This window comes from Aptenodytes patagonicus, chromosome 3 (genome assembly GCF_965638725.1).
Source record: "Aptenodytes patagonicus chromosome 3, bAptPat1.pri.cur, whole genome shotgun sequence".
Lineage (NCBI taxonomy): Eukaryota > Metazoa > Chordata > Aves > Sphenisciformes > Spheniscidae > Aptenodytes > Aptenodytes patagonicus.
Window position 1 is genome coordinate 52709972 of NC_134951.1, and position 20133 is coordinate 52730104.

Below are 20133 nucleotides of genomic sequence, written 5' to 3' on the forward strand. Positions count from 1 at the left end.
AAGTGGTTGTCCCTGGCCTGGGCCAACCCCTGAATCATGCTCAGGAATTGTTTGGCATCATGCTACTTGGTATGGGGCAAAACCAAGGCAGGGCTTTCCTTCAACTCATGAGGCATAATGTCAGATAACAGGTCTATAGACATGAAGAAGTAAAATGATCAAAGGTCATTTTCTCCATCTTCTGATTTGAGGCAGGTTTAAACATAATTCTCAGAAAAAATCAGTGAAGGGTATTCCACAGCCCATAGGCCTCCTGTTTCTTTGCCAAACTATCTTTGCAGGATATTTCTCCTAATACAAAGTCTTCTGCTGCAAATTTAAAGCAATGACTTATTACATCACCATAGTAAAGCGCATAGATAATAACGATGGCCAGATTTGTAACAAAGCGTTCACCAGTTGAAAACATATCAAGCATTTCGCATTGAGAGGAGGAAGGAAGGGTTGCATGACAACAACCGTCTACATCTAAGTGAGTCTCCCTGGAAACCCTTGATAGATGATGAAGGGAAACGAGTGCTTCTATGATGTAATTTGTCTCATTTCAACGTAGACATCTGAAACAGATTACTCACATCCTGGAGATGCCTACATCTCTTCACTGACTATCAAAAGAGTGTAGATGATTAGCTCAGACATTTGCCACTGTATTTGCCCTTATTTTGAGGAACAGGCTCAGTTCCTTCAACCTTCCTTCATTGGATTTCTACGCACTTTTGTTGCTTTCCTTTGTACTCTCTCAAATCTGTCTTCATTAGATCATGTTGTCCAAAGTAGCATACTCTACTCAAGCTGAGAGTTCAGCATTCAACAACGCTGGTGATGCAGAGTTGATGCAGAAAGAAATTTGTCTTTTTTGCAGCAACAGCTTCATAATGTTTGTGGTCTGATACAATTTTGAGATTACCTCGCTCTATTTCTTGAACGATAGTACGATGTTAACACTTTTACCATCTCCTTGAATTTTCCTTCTGTGATAAGACTTATTACTAATTGCAATTAGTGCAACCAAGTTCTTCTCACCATCACCTTGAGCACTAGCTCTGTAAGTCTGTGATTTCGCCCATTGGATAGGATATTCTGCATTAGCTCTCTTACCAGGGGATGAAAAGTTAGTTAGTTATCCTGATACTATACTACCACTTCATTCTGCTTCTTTCCAAACAAATGAAAAAATGTTCACTGAAAGTCTCTGCATCCTTATTAGTCAATTTAACCATCATCATTAGTTTATGACTGTTGGGTTTTCTTCTATCCCTGACACATTTCAAGACCTATGTTTTTCGCCCTGCCTACCAAGCATTTTTTTCTGGTAACAATGGAAGTCTTTGTCTTCTCTTGAGAAGTGTCGAAAATCTGTATCTTGCAATTTGAATCTAGTATTCTTCCATTTCCCTTTTTTGTTTGTTATTGTTTGCTTATTTTTTATCTTTACTTGCTGCCTTCTCTTTGCCACTAGACAGGGCAGATTTTTACCCACAGTTGTCAAAAAGATAGTCTATATAAAAAGGCAGCAGCCTTACAGAGTACTCAGTTTCAGACTTCATTCCTAGTCATGACTGCTGCATGGCATCCTGAAAGGCTTATTCTTTTGAAACTTTTTCTGGGTAATTTCTAGTTTAAGTATGGGACAGGCAGAGATAACAAGGTAATGAGAATGAACCATGGAGAAATCTGACAAACAGGAACAGAGAAAGTTGGAGCTGTTTATTTTAGAAGACAAAATAAGAACAAATATGATTAAAAGGTGTATAAATGGACAAGTTGTAGAAGGTAGATCAGCTCTTCTTCCCATTTCATAATAAGAAAAGGGAACATGTATCGTGTATCACTAAGAGTGTTAGGACTTCATGTATCTTTTAGATGGTGCACTCTTTGCCACAGGGTATCACTAGGCAAGGTACAGAGGAGGAGTGGTCACCTAGTGATGAGAACATGCAGAGCCTAAAGAGCAAGTGTTGCAAGGACACACTTCCCTGGAAGACAGATCATCCCAGATCTTCCTACTGTGTGATTTACACATCTTTTATGCCTCTGCAGCTGGACACTGTGAAGGGACGAGACAGCCTTGACACCAAGCAATATGATTATTCTGACATTCTATCCCTTCCTATTGCACCTTTATTTATATTATTTCTTTTTTTATATCAAAGGTGTCTTGAAACCTACAGAACTATTTTTCTTTCCTAATGCAGTGATGTTTATAAATGCTAATCAAGGCAACTTTGTCCCTCAGCCACAATGGAAGCTGAAGTACTCTGAACAGCCTTTTTTTTCTGCTTTTAAAAGCAAACCTGACACAAAACATAATTTAAAAAAAAAAAAAAAGAAAAACTTTAATTGTACACAGATGGAGGAGCAATCTAAATTTCCTCACTGGAAATTAATTATGTTAGACTTGCATGCATATATCTTGAATTAGTTACTATCAATTAGAGAAGAGAATATTATATTCTAAATAGTAAAGCCATTAATCTGAGGAGAATACAGAGGAAACACAGAAGTAAACAAATAATTCAAACTAATTAACATTTGCTAATGGAATGTGTAGTTTTATGGCTAATAAGTAAGGTTCAAATAACAAATGCTTAATTGATTGCTTTTCCTTTTTATTGCATTGCCACCCGCTGTTAGCGGTAGCTAGATAAATCCTAGAGCAGCAACCAAAACCAGCAGGACCTGAGCATGTTTGCTACAGAAGGAATGAAAGTCTGAAAGCCTGGCTTAGGAAACAGTATATTAACTTTTCCTACAAAAAATTATTGTGTTTTAGATAATTGGCAAACAAGAAAGTGAGGGAAAAACAATCAAACAAATCTCATTGCAAACGTTTCACCAAATTGGGGAGTTGAAGAATTAGCAGTGGAACTGCGGAGCCTTTAATCTCCGAGTAGCTGGATTGAATACCAGGCTGACTGAAGGAAGTTACCCGCTGTTTTCCTCCCATTTACTTAACTGCTGGTATAACACTGATTTTCACTGGCAAGGCAGCTGTGTATTTCTGGTTTAGGTGGGTCACCATGCTCTGACTTACGAGGGTGGCCTCTATCAGCTTCTTTAGCACTGGTCAGAGCAGTCTGCACTGCCCACCTCCATTTTCTTTCTCATTATGGTTCAGTGTGGCCTTCTGCTGTAAAAGAGGATAGGCAGACAAAAGCCAAATTAGTCAGGTAGTGAAAAGGATGGGTAAAAAAAAAAAGAATGTTACTTTAGCAACTGCCTATATCTCCATCACTTAAAGAAATATAAAACAATACCTGAAACTCATCCTTACCTTACTCATCTAATTATCCACCTATAACGTCAAAGATGAATTTTCAAGGAGTAAGTAGGCTGCAAGCAAAGGTGCTTTGTGAGACCTCGCTCCCTTCTGGAAAGGGATTCTCTGTGCAGGATGCCAATGTGGCTGCAGGCAAAAGTGGACAGAAGTTCATAATGCAGTTGTTATTGCAAGAAACGAAACGGCAACACAAAGAGTTGGTAAGTAGAGAGAGACAGACCCAAGTTTCAGTGTACGTGGGGGTTGGAGACATTAAAAGTATCCTAAAGAGACCAAAACCTATGTTTTATAGTAAAAATGGCACAGTAGATGATATGGGTAGATGCGTAAGAAAGGGAAACCAGTTTAGAGCAGTGTGCCAACAGAAAAGGCAGCAGTGGAAGGGCCAGGAAAAGAGCTTCTGCTGCATGAGAGATTAGTTTTCAGAGATGTGCTTTAGAGAAAGAGATGGTAGGATTATTTGGTCACAGACTGGATGCAAGCAACGAGCTAGAGGAATTGTCTCCAGACTATGGACTAAGAAAAGAGAACATCTAAGCATTTACAATAGGTGTGTAACACTGAAAGAGGTGAATTAGCAGTCAGGGAGATTTAGCTCATTATTCAAATGAATATGAGCAAATGTAAAGGTGGTGCTCACACAGGGACACTCTGTTTTCTCAGGCTGCATAAATATGCATAGAACACTGTCCAGTCACCTCCTCGGTGCACGTTGAAATACGCAGTGTAATTTAAAAGGCGTGTGGTTCCAACAAGGTAATGCTGAAGCTAAATCCACAGCGACAAGCAATCTGGAGAGATGGGCATTGCAGAATGTTAGAGCTACTCACAGGGCTAGAATGGCACCATGGTGCTCTTGACTTCATTTTGAGATGCAACGAGTGTCAGCAGACCTACTGCTGTCACTTGACCGACCTTGCAGGAAAATAAAGGCAACAAAAAACCCTAGGCAGTGGGGAGGGAATTCCCGATTACAGATTCCAACATACAGGTCAAAAGCTGTTAAGAATTTTCTCTCTGGGCTATCAAAACTAAAATACTAGTCTCCTTGTGGGTGAATGTCATAGGGTGTATATTGAAATACACAAAATGAAAACTGTAAACAAGAGAGGAATTACCATTCCTAGGCAGGAGATGACTCCACTGAAAAAAAATGAAACAATTCTATGAGAATAGCCATGGGAAGAAGAATACATCTTGGTCAAGCTAATTTCTCACCCAAACTTCAAAAGGATAGACCACCACTAATCTGCCAGAGATGAATGATCACTGTTTCTTACCAAAGCTGAAACTTTTGACTGTATGTTGCTGAGGTGTCATATGATTTAAAAAAAAAAAAAAAAGCTTCAAATCACCTCAAAGCAGCTTAAAGAACATCCTTGTCAGATACATGTATGACTAGCCCGCCTTTGAGCAAAGCCTCTTGAGAGCACAGCCTCAGCTTGTGGCAGCTTTGAGAGGGAGCTATTCACTGCCATCTAATGGTAAACTGGAAGAAGAGAAAAATTAGACTGTGGTCTTCACCCCGTCAGAACGTTTTGGTTACAGTTACAGTTTGATACAATTAAAGTAGGACTAATGAATATTAACTTCATTTTTGCCTTTTTGGTCATTAAAAAATGCATTTAATGACCCGGGTTGGGAGTTGCCAAGACCTCACACAACTGGAGTAGAAATCTTAAAGAGGAGGGCTTTCATGGCCCTCCTTATTCTGCGGCATGGGGGGAACCTGATGACAAGAAGACCCGTGTGACACTGAAGTTCCTCTACAGTCCAGGGCTGAATGAATCCTGACAAAAACCTTGGTAAGGATCTGCTTTCGTGACCGAGACATAATGGTAACGTGATGTACCTTCTAACTAGTACAACTAGAAGAGTCGCCCATGTAGCCAGACTAGGAAATGAAGCAAGCGTGACAGAGGTGATGTCTCTGTTTGGTGTTGCACAGTGATGAGATAAATCAGATACATGATGCCTGTTTGTGACATCCAAGTTACATTTCCTCTGTGACTGGATAGGGACCGGTTTGAGTGCCACACTATTAACCTTCTGCAGACTGTAAGACCTGCAGGAAAGGGTACCGAATGCTGAACTGATTACTTTGAGTTTTATAAGATGCCACTATATCGTCATATTTGAAGAATATAAAAGACAGAGTGACTTTAGGCACGTTCTTTACCTTGCCATTAAATATGAATATGCAATAAAGACGTATAATGCCAGACTAAGCTAGAAAGGCACTAATACTTACATCTTTGTTTACTAAGAGTAAGTTATCTTCACTCTTAGCAAAGTTAGAGCACGACTTTAATCCTACGTGAGACAAAACATATTCTAAGAGCTCTGAAAAGAATGGGGTGTATGGAAAGCTAGGTTTGGGGTTTTTTTGTTGGGTTTTTGGGTGGGTTTTTTTTCCCCCATAGAGGAGGTAGCATTTCTGCTCAGAGAATCCCCACTGTTGAGACATTAATTTTCTGTTCTGACTCACTATGTGCCACTATGAATGCAAGGAAGTTACTCATAGCAACTTTTTTTTTTCCCCTCAACAAGGATGTATGTATATTTCAAGGGGGAAAAGTGCTAAAAAGCTAACAGCCATATTCCCAACTGAAATTGGTCAGAATCTCACAGAACTGGGCACTGGAACATTCAAAATACATAAAGACATAAAGATGTTCACAGCTTCCTTCCCAGTGAGGTTTCTAAGGAGGGGAAATAGCTTTGCCAAGGAATTGCTCCATTGTAAAATATCCCTGACATAAAAACCTCTCATTCAAATATTTTATGACAAAGTTTATACAGGTGTAAAATTAAGCAATAACTTATAATGCCTGTGCTAATTGCATAGCTGCTGTGCAGCAGTAGCTCCACAGTTATATCACTTGCCATATTTACTGCTAATTTTCCAAGGGAGGACTGGTCTGTCAGGTGAGGTGATGGGCATTTTAAAGTAGAATTTCAAAGCTGAGGAGCTCTTCCATCTGTCAAAATTACCCTGAACCTTGTACAGCCATTTATATCAGGGCAAGATGCTGCCAATCTGATGGTGTTGCATTTTGTACCCGTTTTGTACGGGTACAGAGAATTCCCCAAATGCTGAGCAATCAGAGCATTCAGAAGCACCAAGAGAGGTGTGGTTGGTGCATGGCAGAGAGAAAGCTGGGAGAAGGCAGAAGGAGGGATGGACCTCTCTTAGTTTCTGAGCTCCAAAGAGAACGGATTATGGATTACCACCAGTAATGGAGATGTGGAGTGAAAGAGGGAGACGTAATGTGAAGGAAAGTAACCAAGATAAGGACAGGGGAAACCCAGGCCACAACGGGATTTGGATCAGATTGTCATCGTGGCCAAGCCTTTCAAATTAATCTGTGGTCAGGAAACTTTAGCGTCTGCTGGAGGCACTTCCCCAGCGAGAAATTTCCACTGTTTTCTGGTTTGGGCATGTGGGCAGAGCCTGCTGGCCCCTTGGCACTGAGGTCCAGGTGGCTTAGTCCCATAGAGGCAAAATACTTCGACAAGTATTGCAAAGGGAAAATAAGAGGTGCGTAAAATCAAAACGATATGAAAAGTATTAACATAATTCCTCCCGAGTGCTTTGACTGTGGTGACATCTGGAGATCAGCATCGGCGGCGAGGGAGGGAAAGCCCTGCCCAGCGGGGCTCGCCGGCAGCCGGGGGGAAGCTGCTGCCGAGACACCCCCGCGGGCAAGCCCGTGGTCTGCCGCTCCCACATACACAAAACGAGCGTACGCTGAAAAAGTCCGCACTGGAAAAAATAACGATGGGGAAAACTATAACGGGAAACAGCTCGGACAAATCTCCGTCGGGCGGGAGACCGGCGGTGGCGGGGCAGGTCTGCCGGCGGAGGAGGGGCAGAGGCCGGCGCCGAGGCGCCGGGAGCTCCTCCCGGGGACCTCCCGCCCCGGGGCTGAGGAAGGTACCCGCTTCAGCCCGCCGCCCTCCCGCCTTTCTCCCGGCTCCCTCCGGCCGCCGCTCCCAAACCGCCTCCAAACCCCGCCCGGCGCTGGCGGGCACGGAGGGCGGAGAAAGGGAGGGGCACCTCCGCTGCCCGCCCTCACCTTCCCGCCCCGGGGCGCGGAACCCCACCGCCCGCAGCCGGTCCGCCCGGCCCCGGCCCCGGCAGAGGGCGCCGAGCCCGGGCTGAGGCGGCTCCGCCTCCGGCCTGCGAGCGGCGGCGCGGGGACGGGGACGGCAGCGGCAGGCCCGGGCCCGAGGCGCCTGGAGGACCCAGGTAACCGCGCCTCGGCCGCGGCCCGCTGCGCCCCGAAGCCTCGCCGGGCCTCCCCTCAGGCAGGGGCGGGGCGCGGGGCAGCGGCGGGCCCCGCCGCGGCTCCAAGGTCGCGGGGCCGGGGGAGCTGCGGGGGCCGGCGTGGCCCCCCGGCGGCGGGGGTGGGCGTGGGCCAGGCCTGCGTGCCGCGGCCTCCCCTGGGGCAGCGGCCAGAGAAGCCGAGGCTCCCCGGGCCCTCCGCCCGCGGCCGGCCCGCCGCCGAGGGCCCCAAGGGCGGGTCAGGGACCGTCGCCGGGCCCCCGCCGCGCGCCGCGATAGCTGGCGTTGGCACGGCTGCGTGCTTTTGAAGGGGCTTCCAGCCTTCAGCAGCGTTCAGCCTCCTGCCCCCCCGAGCGGGCGGGCAGTGGGTGAACCGCTGTCCGCGTTAAGGTTTCGTGAGGGGAAGGGGCCGCCCTTCGTGTTCGGGGCGTGCTGTTGGCCGTCCCGGCAGGGGCTGTCGCAGCGTCCGGTTGTACTCGCCGGCCAACGGGTAACAAAGTAAGATCGAGCACTTTCAGTGCAATAATAATTATTTTTAGTTAGTAATGAGCAATAATAATTGTTAATACATTCAAATAACTGTTTTAGGAATTTGTCCCCCAACTGAGGAGAGGCGTAAGTCTTCTGTGAGGATTGCACCATCCTAAATTTTAAACTGTGTCTCATCTATTTTAAGTTCACATATTTAAATAAAAAAAAAGCCAAGGGAGTTGTGGTTATTTTTATTTGGCCAGTAATTGCCCTCATCGATCAGAGCTTTTTTCCAACCACAAAAAAAAACTCATTCAGGTTTCAGCAGAGTTCACTTGGGTGAACAGGGAAAACAAACTCCAGCCTCATGAAGAAACACGTGTTTCCTTCCACAGATATAAGGCCATAATAAAAGCCAGTGCTCCACCTAGCTAGGAAGGACTGTAAATCAATTTCTAAGAGTGTTGAAAGATATCTGGGGTTTGGTGGGTGTTTCCACCTGCTTGTCCCATCTCAACAGTACTGGGAGCTTGCACGTGAGACTTGTTGCTGGCGTCAGTCCTGTTGCGGTACATAGAGCAGTGTTATTTCTCCTGAATTCTACCACCATGCTATTTGCCATTTGGAGAGACGGGGGGAACGTCGTGCAGCGCTCTGCCACGCAGGAGTGTTGTGGTCTGAGCAGAGACTGAAGTTAAGCGGCTTTTGACTCTTCTGGGTTTACCTGGCTTGCGGTATGGAGCAAATTGCTTTGATTGGGAATGAGTCATGATAAATGTAGGTCTCCCTGTGCTTTTTATGACATAGTTAACTTCGTTTCTGTTTCTTTTGTGAATTGTATTTCAGATGTAGGGAGGGAAATGCCACAAATGTGATTGGACAGTTAATATTAAGCAGCAGAGAAGGAATTATGAACCGAGTATTCCACTGGGGGTTTTAGTGTTTGTTTTTCATCTGGTGTTTTAGCTCTTTGTAATGGTGGACAGTGTATGAGAAAGGCAGATCATAAAGCCGGTATAGCCTTGTGCTTTTAGATGATGCATTGCTCCACGGGGAACTAGATAATCATCTTTTTGTAGTAACTATTATGCTGTACCTTGAGAAATCCTTCCAATAGTCAAAGCAGTTGCTCATTTTTACGTATGAATGTTTGTTTTATTTTAGGGTATGCTATGACTGGCTTCAGACTCCCCATCCCTGCTTTTAGAAAACTAAATGTCTGGTTTGGACTGTGGGAGAAATTCCCCTCTAATAAACTGTATCCCTCTTGGAGGAGAAGCGTATCCTGTAGCTTTCAAGCAAGCACAGTAAACTACGGAAGATGTTTCAGCTTTTCCCCAGTAAAACTCTGTGCACTAAGACTTTCTCCAGAGTGTATCTCAGTACTTTCTCTGCGGAAGAAAAGTAACAAAAGCTCTAAAAGGAGCAGACAAACCGTACAAGAAGAAGAGGAAGAAGAGGATGAAGATGAAGAGAAAAGCGATTTGGAAGACGAATTTGAAAATGACCCCAACGTAGTAAAAGATTACAAGGATCTTGAAAAAGTAGTGCAGTCTCTTCGATATGATGTGATCATGAAAGCTGGTCTAGACATTGCAAGAAAGTAAGTATGGAAGAAACAAACTGCTGATGAGAAAGATGTCATGTATCTAAAATTTGAGTTTTGGCACCCTTTTATTGCTGGAATAACTCAGTATTTGGGGTTTTTTTTGGTGTAGCTGTTTTGACTGTCTAAAGATATGTTTTGGGTGTCTGGGCGTTCTTGTTTGTTTCACCTTGCCTCCCTTGAAACAGCCTGTTTTCTGCTTTTCGCTGTCTGCAGTATTTCCAAGATTGCTGAGGAGGCATTTTGTATCAATTACTATTTATTTAAAGTGAAGAAAACACAAAATGCTGTACTAAGTAATACAAAAAGATCTAATCTGAGATTGAGTGAGTAAAATAATACGCTGCCTAATGGCTGTAGAAATAGGTGAGGGTAAGTATAAACCTAACATACTAGGTCAACCAGGTAAATGTGCACTCCATAAATATATCGCAGTGTTTGATCTAATGCAACCTACAGAAGCCTTATATTGCAGTGTTGTTAGTAACAGAATATTAGTATAACTTATCACTTAAAAATTATTAAACTGGCTGGTGCAGGAAAAGGGACGTTATTTGTTGGATATTCATGAGACGGGTCTTTAGAAACAGCTTTTCATTGCTTGCACCTGTGGCACAGAGCAGCTATACTCTATTATTTCAGTTAATATCTATGAAAGGCACTTTTTTTACTTCCAGTTCAAGTCTGTCCTGACGTTAAATAAAGGTATCCTTTATGCGCAAATTAGAGTTGTGGAAATGTGCCTTGCACATGAGTGGTGGTCTTGGGTATCTGCAAAGAAACAATTGCATTTGGTCTGCTGCACGCTGTAAATGCAATAAAACCTTGTTTTTCTTCAGTAAAGTAGAAGATGCATTCTACAATAATGAACTCAGGCTGAATGGAGAAAAACTATGGAAGAAAAGTAGAACTGTAAGACTTTTTAAAATTTAAATCTTTTAATACACTACAAGAAAATAACTAAGGCATGACCTCTTCTTCTCCTTCCTTTTACTCGGGTCAGAGGAGCTAACCACTAAATCGCTCTGCAAAGGTGAATGAATAGCATTGCTAACACCACTTCCAGCTTTGTGTGTGTGACCAGTTCCCTGGGTAAGACATTATTCCCTAAGGCAGACAGGAGGCTTGTGGTATTAGAGAGTAAAAACTAAGGCTGAAAGTCAGGAGAAGGCAGCAAGGACAGAACTTAGTAAGTTGCTGAAGGAAGTGCCGACAGATGCGAGGTTGATGGAGTAGGAATGATTAAATCTTGGTGGAGCAGGCACATGATTAAAGAAAAAGAGAAAGTTTGATGATAGAAAGGGATTGAAACTGGCGTAGCTCAGGACAGGTTATTGTATCTGTAACAGAGCACACAGGAACGCAGTTAGGAGGAGAGCCAGAAGGGTTGCAGGCCATACTCTTTCACAACAGAGCTCACCAGAATGGTGACAAACATACTTCTACCCACCCTTCATGTGAGGGTGATCCTAGGTGGTGGTTACTGTCATCAAAGGGCAATAAGAAGAGAAGTTCTAATTCCTGATCCCCTAAAGTTAAGGCTAGTTTTTGAGAGGCATACTGCTTTTGCGGCTTTTGAAAGGAGCACAAGCAGTTGACCAGCACTCTGTTCTTGAGAACACTTTAAACTGTTTTAAAGGCAGGAGGGAGAACTTTGCATTCTGCTGTTTTGTGTCTGTGTGTTGATACAAAAAGATTGGCAGGAAACACCCTTCAGGAAGAAAAACATACTACGTTACACCTTTTTGACAGAGTTAGGTGTCGGCTGTAGAACAGGAAGGGTAAAGCTCTTGGCAGAGAAGGTCATGAGACATTTAATTGCTTATTGCCAGGGCTTTCCTAGACATTCATAGCTGGAGGATCTACAATGGGCCTAGTATTGCCTGCCTTCCTCCTCTCCTGTGAGATAACAATATTAAATGGAAAGAAAGGAACAAAATCAAAATTGGACATAGACTGCGGGGATTTGTTTTCCCCAGGGAATGTTTATAATCACTCATCTTCTCTTTCTGTTTCCAGGTAAAAGTTGGTGACACGCTGGATTTCGTAGTAGGTGAAGATAAAGAAACAGGAACTGCTGTAGTTATGCGGGTAGTCTTAAAAAAAGTATCTAACAAAACTGAAAGTGAAAAATACAAAGTAATTTTGAGGCGTTGGAAAAGCTTAAAAGTGCCCAAACAGGATGTACTTAAGTAACAGGGGGTTGCATGTGGCAGCATAAGATTTTTGCAGAAACCGTATTTGTTGTTAAATATGAATTTTGGTTAAACAAAATTACAGTACCCTTTTTTAAGGGCTTGTGTCAGAATGTCATCTCCCTCTGCTGTGTACATCAATATTCATGCAATAAGCCTGTCACTTTTTGCTGTTAGTGTTGTTTCATGGTACTGTGGGATAAAAGATCGAACCCTTACATTTCCAGGCAGTTTCCTTACAGGTGTTATAAATAATGAACCAATAAAGACTAATTTGATCACTGTTTAATTGCTGTCTAATTTTGTTAATCAGAAAGGTTACATTAAAGCTGGCATCACGACAAGCAGAACTGCTTTCTTAGTTTTATCTCTAGGTTTGTGAAATAGTTAGGGATAATAGGGATAAAAACCCCAGCTATGTAAAATTGCTTCCTTTTTCATTATTGGTTTGATCTTGGTTAACAATACCAACTCCGTTCTTATAGACACTGCTGCTGTACCAAGAATACAGAAGGATACTGATTGCAGCTGCGTATTTCTAAGCAGGAAACTTCACAGTGACGGAGAATGAATCACGGCAGCGATACTCTGCTCTCATGGAGGAGGCAGATCAGTGAGGAGATGTGTGTAGTACTGCTGATTTTTACCATTTAAGTAACCCTGCAGAGGAAAATGAAATCTCAGTTTGTCACATACTCATTTCAGTGTGGCATTCAAGAGAATATTTAATACTTCGGTGGTGTAAAGATCTGAGCAAAGGTCAGACCATATTGTGATGAAAAGCTTATGTCTGTATTACTACAGGAAAATACTGTCACTTAGGACAAGCATCTCAGGAGTAACTACTCGCACTTGTAACGTTGAACATCTGCTTCTCCCAACACAAGCAACTTGTTGGATGAGCTGTGGTGCAGACAGAATTTTTATTCTGTTTATATATGTTTAGACAGCCACACGCAGGTGTATGTCTACAGGAAAGCTGGCCAATAGGAGCAGGTAGCTACTGTTCATCCAGTCCACGGTCTGCTCCCTATCTGGTCTGAAGAGCGCAGAGGGGAAGAAGATAGCCCAGAATAGGCAGCAGGAGCATATTCCAGGACACTTTTTCCTTGGTGCTCCTGAAATCTAAGTGGGCAGGCAAGAAACTGTTTGCTCACAAAGCAAACCTAGTGCTCTAGTTAAGCATCGGACTATGGGGTACACATAAAAGCTCGGGAAAATAACGATTGGATTTTCACTGCATAAAATATTTCTGAGGTGAGAGGAAGCAACGGTGCTCACCTAGTCAGGAGTGCATGGGAACTGTTGGGCTCAACTGCCAACAGCTACTCGATGACTGTGTTTAAGCAGGCTGTACCTGCTGCTGTCCATAGCCTCAGAAGTGGTGGCTGCCGAGTGCGGGATTTAAAATCATTTCTAACTTTCTTCAGGCATAGCTAAAATCTGTGCTGTTTTGGGCTTTTTTTATGATTGTGTAGATGTTTAAAGATGCAGATACATGTCTAGTTAATGTTTTAGAGGCAATTTTAAAAAAATTGGTTCTTAAGAGGACATGATCCTGGAAAGCTTTCCTAGGGGATTTTGGTGATCCTTACACTGCAGAGCAAGCACCCAGAGGAACGTGGCAAACTGTACTTATTGCAGGCATTGCTGTCTCCACTCTATTTGTTGGAGCTTGCACCAAGCGCTATGGAAATAAACAGATGAGTTGCATCCTCTGCTCCCCAATTCCACTTACCATTGCTATTCTAAGTGGCTCCCATAATCTCCAGGGATGCTGAGAGAAACAAGTAGAAAGATGTGTTATGAGTAATATGTCAGTGAGCTCCAGTTGCTGGTCAGCAACCATTCATTACCTGTCAAGCGCTTATCAGTATGTACAGTCACACTGCCTGTCACCTCCAGCAGTAGTAGCTTACACACCAGAGCTTACAGGGCCAGAATAGGACCCCACTCGTAAACCTCAGAAAAGCTTTGGCGCTTGGGGATAGCCAAGGTACAGACGTGAAGACATTAACTTTCTGAAAGGGTCTGTTCTGTGTAGGATAAAAACAGTAACAAAAAAAGCCAGCACCTGCCTGGCATCCAAGATGGATGGTACTCAATGAGTTTTTTGCCTCGGTCTTCACCGGCAAGTGCTCGAGCCTCACTGCCCAAGCCACAGAAGGGAAAGGCAGGGACTGGGAGAATGAAGAGCCGCCCGCTGTGGGAGAACATCAGGTCTGAGACCATCTAAGGCACCTGAAGGTGCACAAGTCCATGGGACCCGATGAGATCCACCCGCGGGTCCTGAAGGAACTGGTGGATGAAGTTGCTAAGCCGCTATCCATCATATTTGAGAAATCGTGGCAGTCTGGTGAAGTTCCCACAGACTGGAAAAGGGGAAACATAACCCCCATTTTGAAAAAGGGAAAAAAGGAAGACCCGGGGAACTACGGGCCAGTCAGTCTCACCTCTGTGCCTGGGAAGATCATGGAACAGATCCTCCTGGAAGCTATGCTAAGGCACATGGAGGACAGGGAGGTGATTCGAGACAGCCAGCATGGCTTCACCAAGGGCAAGTCCTGCCTGACTAACCTAGTGGCCTTCTGTGATGGAGTGACTACATCAGTGGACACAGGAAGGGCTACAGATGTCTCTATCTGGACCTCTGTAAGGCCTTTGACATGGTCCCCCACAACATCCTGCTCTCTAAACTGGAGAGGTATGGATTTGATGGGTGGATCTGCTTGAGGGTAGGAAGGCTCTGCAGAGGGACCTGGACAGGCTGGATCGATGGGCCCAGGCCAACTGTATGAGATTCAACAAGGCCAAGTGCCGGGTCCTGCACTTTGGCCACAACAACCCCATGCAGCGCTACAGGCGTGGGGAAGAGTGGCTGGAAAGCTGCCCAGAGGAAAAGGACCTGGGGGTGCTGGTTGACAGCCGGCTGAACATGAGCCGGCAGTGTGCCCAGGTGGCCAAGAAGGCCAATGGCATCCTGGCCTGTATCAGAAATAGTGTGGCCAGCAGGAGTAGGGAAGTGATCGTGCCCCTGTACTCGGCACTGGTGAGGCCGCACCTCGAATACTGTGTTCAGTTTTGGGCCCCTCACTACAAGAAGGACATCGAGGTGCTGGAGCGTGTCCAGAGAAGGGCAACGAGGCTGGTGAGGGGTCTGGAGAACAAGTCTGATGAGGAGCGGCTGAGGGAACTGGGGTTGTTTAGCCTGCAGAAAAGGAGGCTGAGGGGAGACCTCATCGCTCTCTACAACTACCTGAAAGGAGGTTGTAGCGAGGTGGGTGTCGGTCTCTTCTCCCAAGTAACAAGCGATGGGACGAGAGGAAATGGCCTCAAGTTGCGGCAGGGGAGGTTTAGATTGGACGTGAGGAAAAATGTCTTTACTGAAAGAGTGGTGAAACATTGGAAGAGGCTGCCCAGGGAAGTGGTTGAGTCACCATCCCTGGAGGTATTTAAAAGACGAGTAGATGTGGCACTTAGGGACATGGTTTAGTGGGCATGGTGGTGTTGGGTTGACGGTTGAACTCAATGATCTTAGAGGTCTTTTCCAACCTTAATGATTCTATGACTGTCTGGTGGGTGAGGAATTGGTTAGATGATCGCATCCAGAGGGTAGTGGTCAACGGCTCAATGTCCAGATGGAGGTTGGTGATGAGTGGTGTCCCGCAGGGGTCCGTATTGGGACCGGTACTGTTTAATATCTTCATCAATGACATGGACAGTGGGATCAAGTGCACCCTCAGCAAGTTTGCAGACGACACCAAGCTGAGTGGTGCAGTCGACATGCCTGAGGGACGGGATGCCATCCAGAGGGACCTGGACAAGCTCGAGAAGTGGGCCTGTGTGAACCTCATGAGGTTTAACAAGGCCAAGTGCAAGGTCCTGCACCTGGGTCGGGGCAACCCCCAGTATCAATCCAGGCTGGGGGATGAAGGGATTGAGAGCAGCCCTGCCAAGAAGGACTTGGGGGTACTGGTGGATGAAAAGCTGGACATGAGCCAGCAACGTGCGCTCGCAGCCCAGGTGGCCAATCGTATCCTGGGCTGCATCAAAAGAAGCGTGGCCAGCAGGTCGAGGGAGGGGATTCTGCCCCTCTGCTCTGCTCTGGTGAGACCCCACCTGGAGTACTGCGTCCAGCTCTGGAGCCCTCAGCATAAGAAAGACACAGACCTGTGGGAGCGAGTCCAGAGGAGGGCCACGAAAATGATCAGAGGGATGGAACACCTCTCCTGTGAGGAAAGGCTGAGAGAGTTGGGGTTGTTCAGCCTGGAGAAGAGAAGGCTTCGGGGAGACCTTATTGCAGCCTTTCAATACTTAAAGGGGGCTTGTAAGAAAGATGGGGACAAACTTTTTAGCAGGGCCTGTTGTGACAGGACGAGGAGGAATGGCTTTAAACTAAAGGGGGGTAGATTTAGACTAGATATAAGGAAGAAATTTTTTATGCTGAGGGTGGTGAAGCACTGGCACAGGTTGCCCAGAGAGGTGGTGGCTGCCCCATCCCTGGAAACATTCCAGGTCAGGTTGGACGGGGCTCTGAGCAACCTGATCTAGTTGAAGATGTCCCTGCCCACGGCAGGGGGGTTGGACTAGATGACCTTTAGAGGTCCCTTCCAACCCAAACTATTCTATGATTCTATGGGCAGGAAAGTTGCATCCCTGAAAGCCATTGACATAAGAAAGAGCACTGGCAGGGTAATTTCTTGAGTTGGACAGAATATGAACACAGTATTAGGCCAAAACCTTGGATTTTAACTTCTGGAAAAGCCTATTGGGAAGTAAAGTAGACAAGAGCTTGCAATCAAGACCTAGCCCTTTCCTAATGATGACAGAGACTTTTTACCAGGGCCTGTAGTGACAGAACAAGGGGTACTGGTTTTAAACTGAAGGAGGATAGATTTAGATTGGATATAAGGAAGAAATTTTTTATGATGAAGGTGATGAGACACTGGAACAGGTTGCCCAGAGAAGCTGTGGATGCCCCGTCACTGGAAATGTTCAAGGTCAGGTTAGATGGGGTTTGAACAACCTGGTCTAGTGAAAGATGTCTCTGCCCATGGCGGGGGGGTGTGTGTGGACTAGATGATCTTCAAAGGTCCCTTCCAACTCAAACCATTCTGTTTGTCTATGACTGCCACCAAAACCAGGTCTTCACTGACAGATGAAGGTAGAAACAGGCTTTCATAGGTTTTAAGTGTTGATCCACTAGTGGTATCAGCAAAGTAAAGGAAAAGAAAGGCAGACCTTCCTAAGGAGTCCTGTGATGGGTGAGAGCACCCTCTGTGGATTCAGGATTGAAATGGTTGGAGAGAGAACTGTACCTGTTGGCTTCAGAAAAGAAAGCTTCAGTCACAGACAGGGTGATCTCAGAGGAAAACTATGACAGCAGGAAGGTGAGTAGCTGTTCCGCTTGGCTACACTGATCTGTTCTGGATAAGCTTCTGTATTGATCAGACCTTTTTACTGGAGCCAGACATTGCTGAGCAACCTTTAAACATTTGGACGGTGAGCTAAAGAAAGGCAAGGCTTGGTTAATGACCGACACGAGTGCCAGGCGAGCAGAGCCAGCACGTGTTCTGGGAGGTGTAGGGACAGGCACATCACAGCCACAGTTTTTGCCAGACCTTCAGGGGGCTTTTAGACAAGGTAGGCTCACATAGACCGTGTATGTAAAGCATACATAAACTTATCTGTGAATCAGCTGTGCATCTTCACTTCATTGCCATGAATTTAAGGTGGTGGAATCCATCTGATGATAACATGGTCAAGTGTCTGGTCAGATGACATGGCAAAGTAGTAAAAAGTGGTCAAAAGTTTTAATGATCTTCCCAAAACAGAGAATCTGCCACTAGTCAACTACCAAATCTCTAGTGCCCCTGAGTACTGAGTGGTGGGAGACACACAAATGCTTTTCCTCCTGCTCAGGGTTCAGGGTATGGACTGTAAATTGGGCAAGTGATCGCTGCTTCTGCCCTTTTGTCACTGCTGTAATGAATTTCCTGCTCCAGGACATGGGCATCTGCCATTCTTAGTCTGCATGGTGGAGGAACTATATGAAAGGGCTTCCTCACGGTGGAGATACTGCTGAGAGGTCATAAGGGAGGTTTGGATGGCTTGAGAAGTGACTGACAAGTTCACTGGAGGCTGCCCAGATGTCTGTGCTGCCAAGCCACCTCTGCATTAACCACAGATGAATCCAACCTAATGCTGGCTGTCAGGCATGGAGCCCAGAATGGCCAGCATACCTGCCCTTGCACAGCGGGATGATCTGATCCAGAAGACTTTGCCTGGTCCTGTAAGAGGCAGGCACCGTCATGCTGTGGGTACAGGACCCAGTTGTCACTGGCACAGGACGCAGCTTTATCTGACAAGCTTTGCGTGTTTCACCTGCTGCAGGAGCAATATGTTACACGCTGCAGCACCTGCTGCGCGGGGGCCAGCCTGCGTTACAGAGCAGGGCGCGGGAGGATCCTGTGAAGGAATAGCGGGGAATTGCTCGCACAGGAGTTGGACTCGAGTCTGGCAGAAGAGTCAGCCTGGTCAACTAAAGCAGGCACATACTGATGCTCCTGAAAAGGTTCCAAGTTCTGCTGCCTACAGATCAACACAGAGAGAAGGGGGTTATACTCTGACCCTTCTGGCCCCCCAAAATAACAGGCAATTCTTTTTTCCATAGAACAGAAAAGCACTAAAGCGTTCCTGGGTTTTATTTTGGGGTTTTTTTTTGTTTCTTGGGGTTGTTTTTTTTCTGTAATGGCATGTCAGAACAGGACAGTCTACCTTCAGCACCTACCAAATTACAGTACTCAACAGCCTGTGCAGGCCAATTGTGGTGGTCATTCTACGATGGCATGCATGGGGAAAGGAATGCAAAAGGGGGTGTGTGTGGGAGCCATGCCCATGCAAATCTGAGTACTGCTGAAGCTAAAAAATCCTTCCATTTCCAGCACTTGAGCATTCAATGCACATACAGACAAGCACTTCAAAGAGACCCTGTTTTTTTTTAATTCTTGGAACAAGGAGAGATAGGGAGCAAGAGAGACAAGGGCATTACATGACATAAAACCAAACTCCTAGGTTTTATACAAGGGATCAAATCTCAAATGTAGGATGTGATCCTATTGAGTGACTTGTTCCTGCTGCTCACAGGTACCTCGGGATTTTCTTTTCACAGGAAACATTTGTAGACCTTGCTAACACACTACCTTATGAGCTAACTGAAGTGGTACATTCCTGAAAGTGTAACGATTAAAGGAGTATTTTGCCTCCCAGAGAAGTGAGCACTAACACGCAACACTACAAAATGCCTCTGGAAGCAATGGCAAACAGTTGCTTTGCCATAATGAAATTTGTGAAGGAAATTGGGAATGATTACTTGACATTTGTGTGTGTGTGTGTGTGTGTGTGTAGATCTTAATTAGCTGATCTTCCTCCAGTCTTCAGCAATCACAATTTATTTTGTTTCCATCTATTAACACCAATTTTTGTGTGATTGGATACATGGTGATTTTGCCCATTTTTTGACTGGGAAGTCATGCTAAATTTTTAAAAAGAAAGCAAGGAAAACCTATTAAAAAAAAAGCACAGGTTTGTTCTATTCATGTTTGCCTTGGTGGGGGGGGAGGGAGGAGAAAGGGGAGAAGTAAGAAAAGACCATGTCATATTCTCCAGAACAGCTTTATTTCCCTTCTATTACAGCTCTTCCCTTCCTGTGAGAATCAAAGTTCTTCTTCTGAATTGTTAATGAAAGAAAGATGCTCAGTGGGGACCAAAGCCCCATCATGGAACAGATCAGGAAACGGAGTAAGCGGGTGGTCTGTCCGTGTCACAGGCTTTTATGGCCACTAACTAGAAAATGACAAAAATGAAAAGGAATATGCTGGATAAAAATAATACAGCGTAGGGGCTAATCTCCAGCCAATCAGATGAGGTATAAGGAAAATGTTGAGAATATGATGGAGTTTTGATTTTGTTAGGAGTCATCTGCTTCCAGCACTGGGACTGGCCAACCCAGGGCAGCTCCTCCAGCCAGTGCTCTGCTGCAGGAGAGATGACCTCTCAAAACAGGATTTATATGAGCTGTGACAAAGATAATGATGAGTATTATGTATTCTGTAAGAAATTTCTGTAAGAAATTAAAGCTATTACTACCAGTGAGAAGTGTAGATGAATGACTTTTATAATGGAGGGGGTAAAATGAGGATTTCGAAAGCACTGTTACTGCTAGAAATTTATCTATCTTAATATTTACTAGGACAAAAAAGTAGGTACGAAAGAATGAAGATAGAAAAAGAAA

At 45.0% G+C, this 20133-nt stretch overlaps 1 protein-coding gene across 3 annotated transcripts; it reads left to right on the plus strand.

The window, feature by feature from the left end:
• Positions 1-7428: 7428 nt before the first annotated feature.
• MTRES1 (mitochondrial transcription rescue factor 1) lies at positions 7429-12129 on the plus strand. Of its 3 annotated transcripts, none has more exons than XM_076333349.1 (4): positions 7429-7532; positions 9204-9642; positions 10485-10557; positions 11665-12129. In XM_076333349.1, the coding sequence occupies exons 2-4, from the start codon at positions 9212-9214 to the stop codon at positions 11839-11841; spliced, it is 681 nt and encodes a 226-aa protein (XP_076189464.1). In that variant the 5' UTR covers positions 7429-7532; positions 9204-9211; the 3' UTR covers positions 11842-12129. The 3 variants fall into 3 exon arrangements, with proteins under 3 accessions (XP_076189464.1, XP_076189465.1, XP_076189462.1); XM_076333350.1 differs by lacking the exon at positions 7429-7532 and adding an exon at positions 8628-8773; XM_076333347.1 differs by lacking the exon at positions 7429-7532 and adding an exon at positions 8797-8816.
• The last annotated feature ends 8004 nt before the right edge of the window (positions 12130-20133 follow it).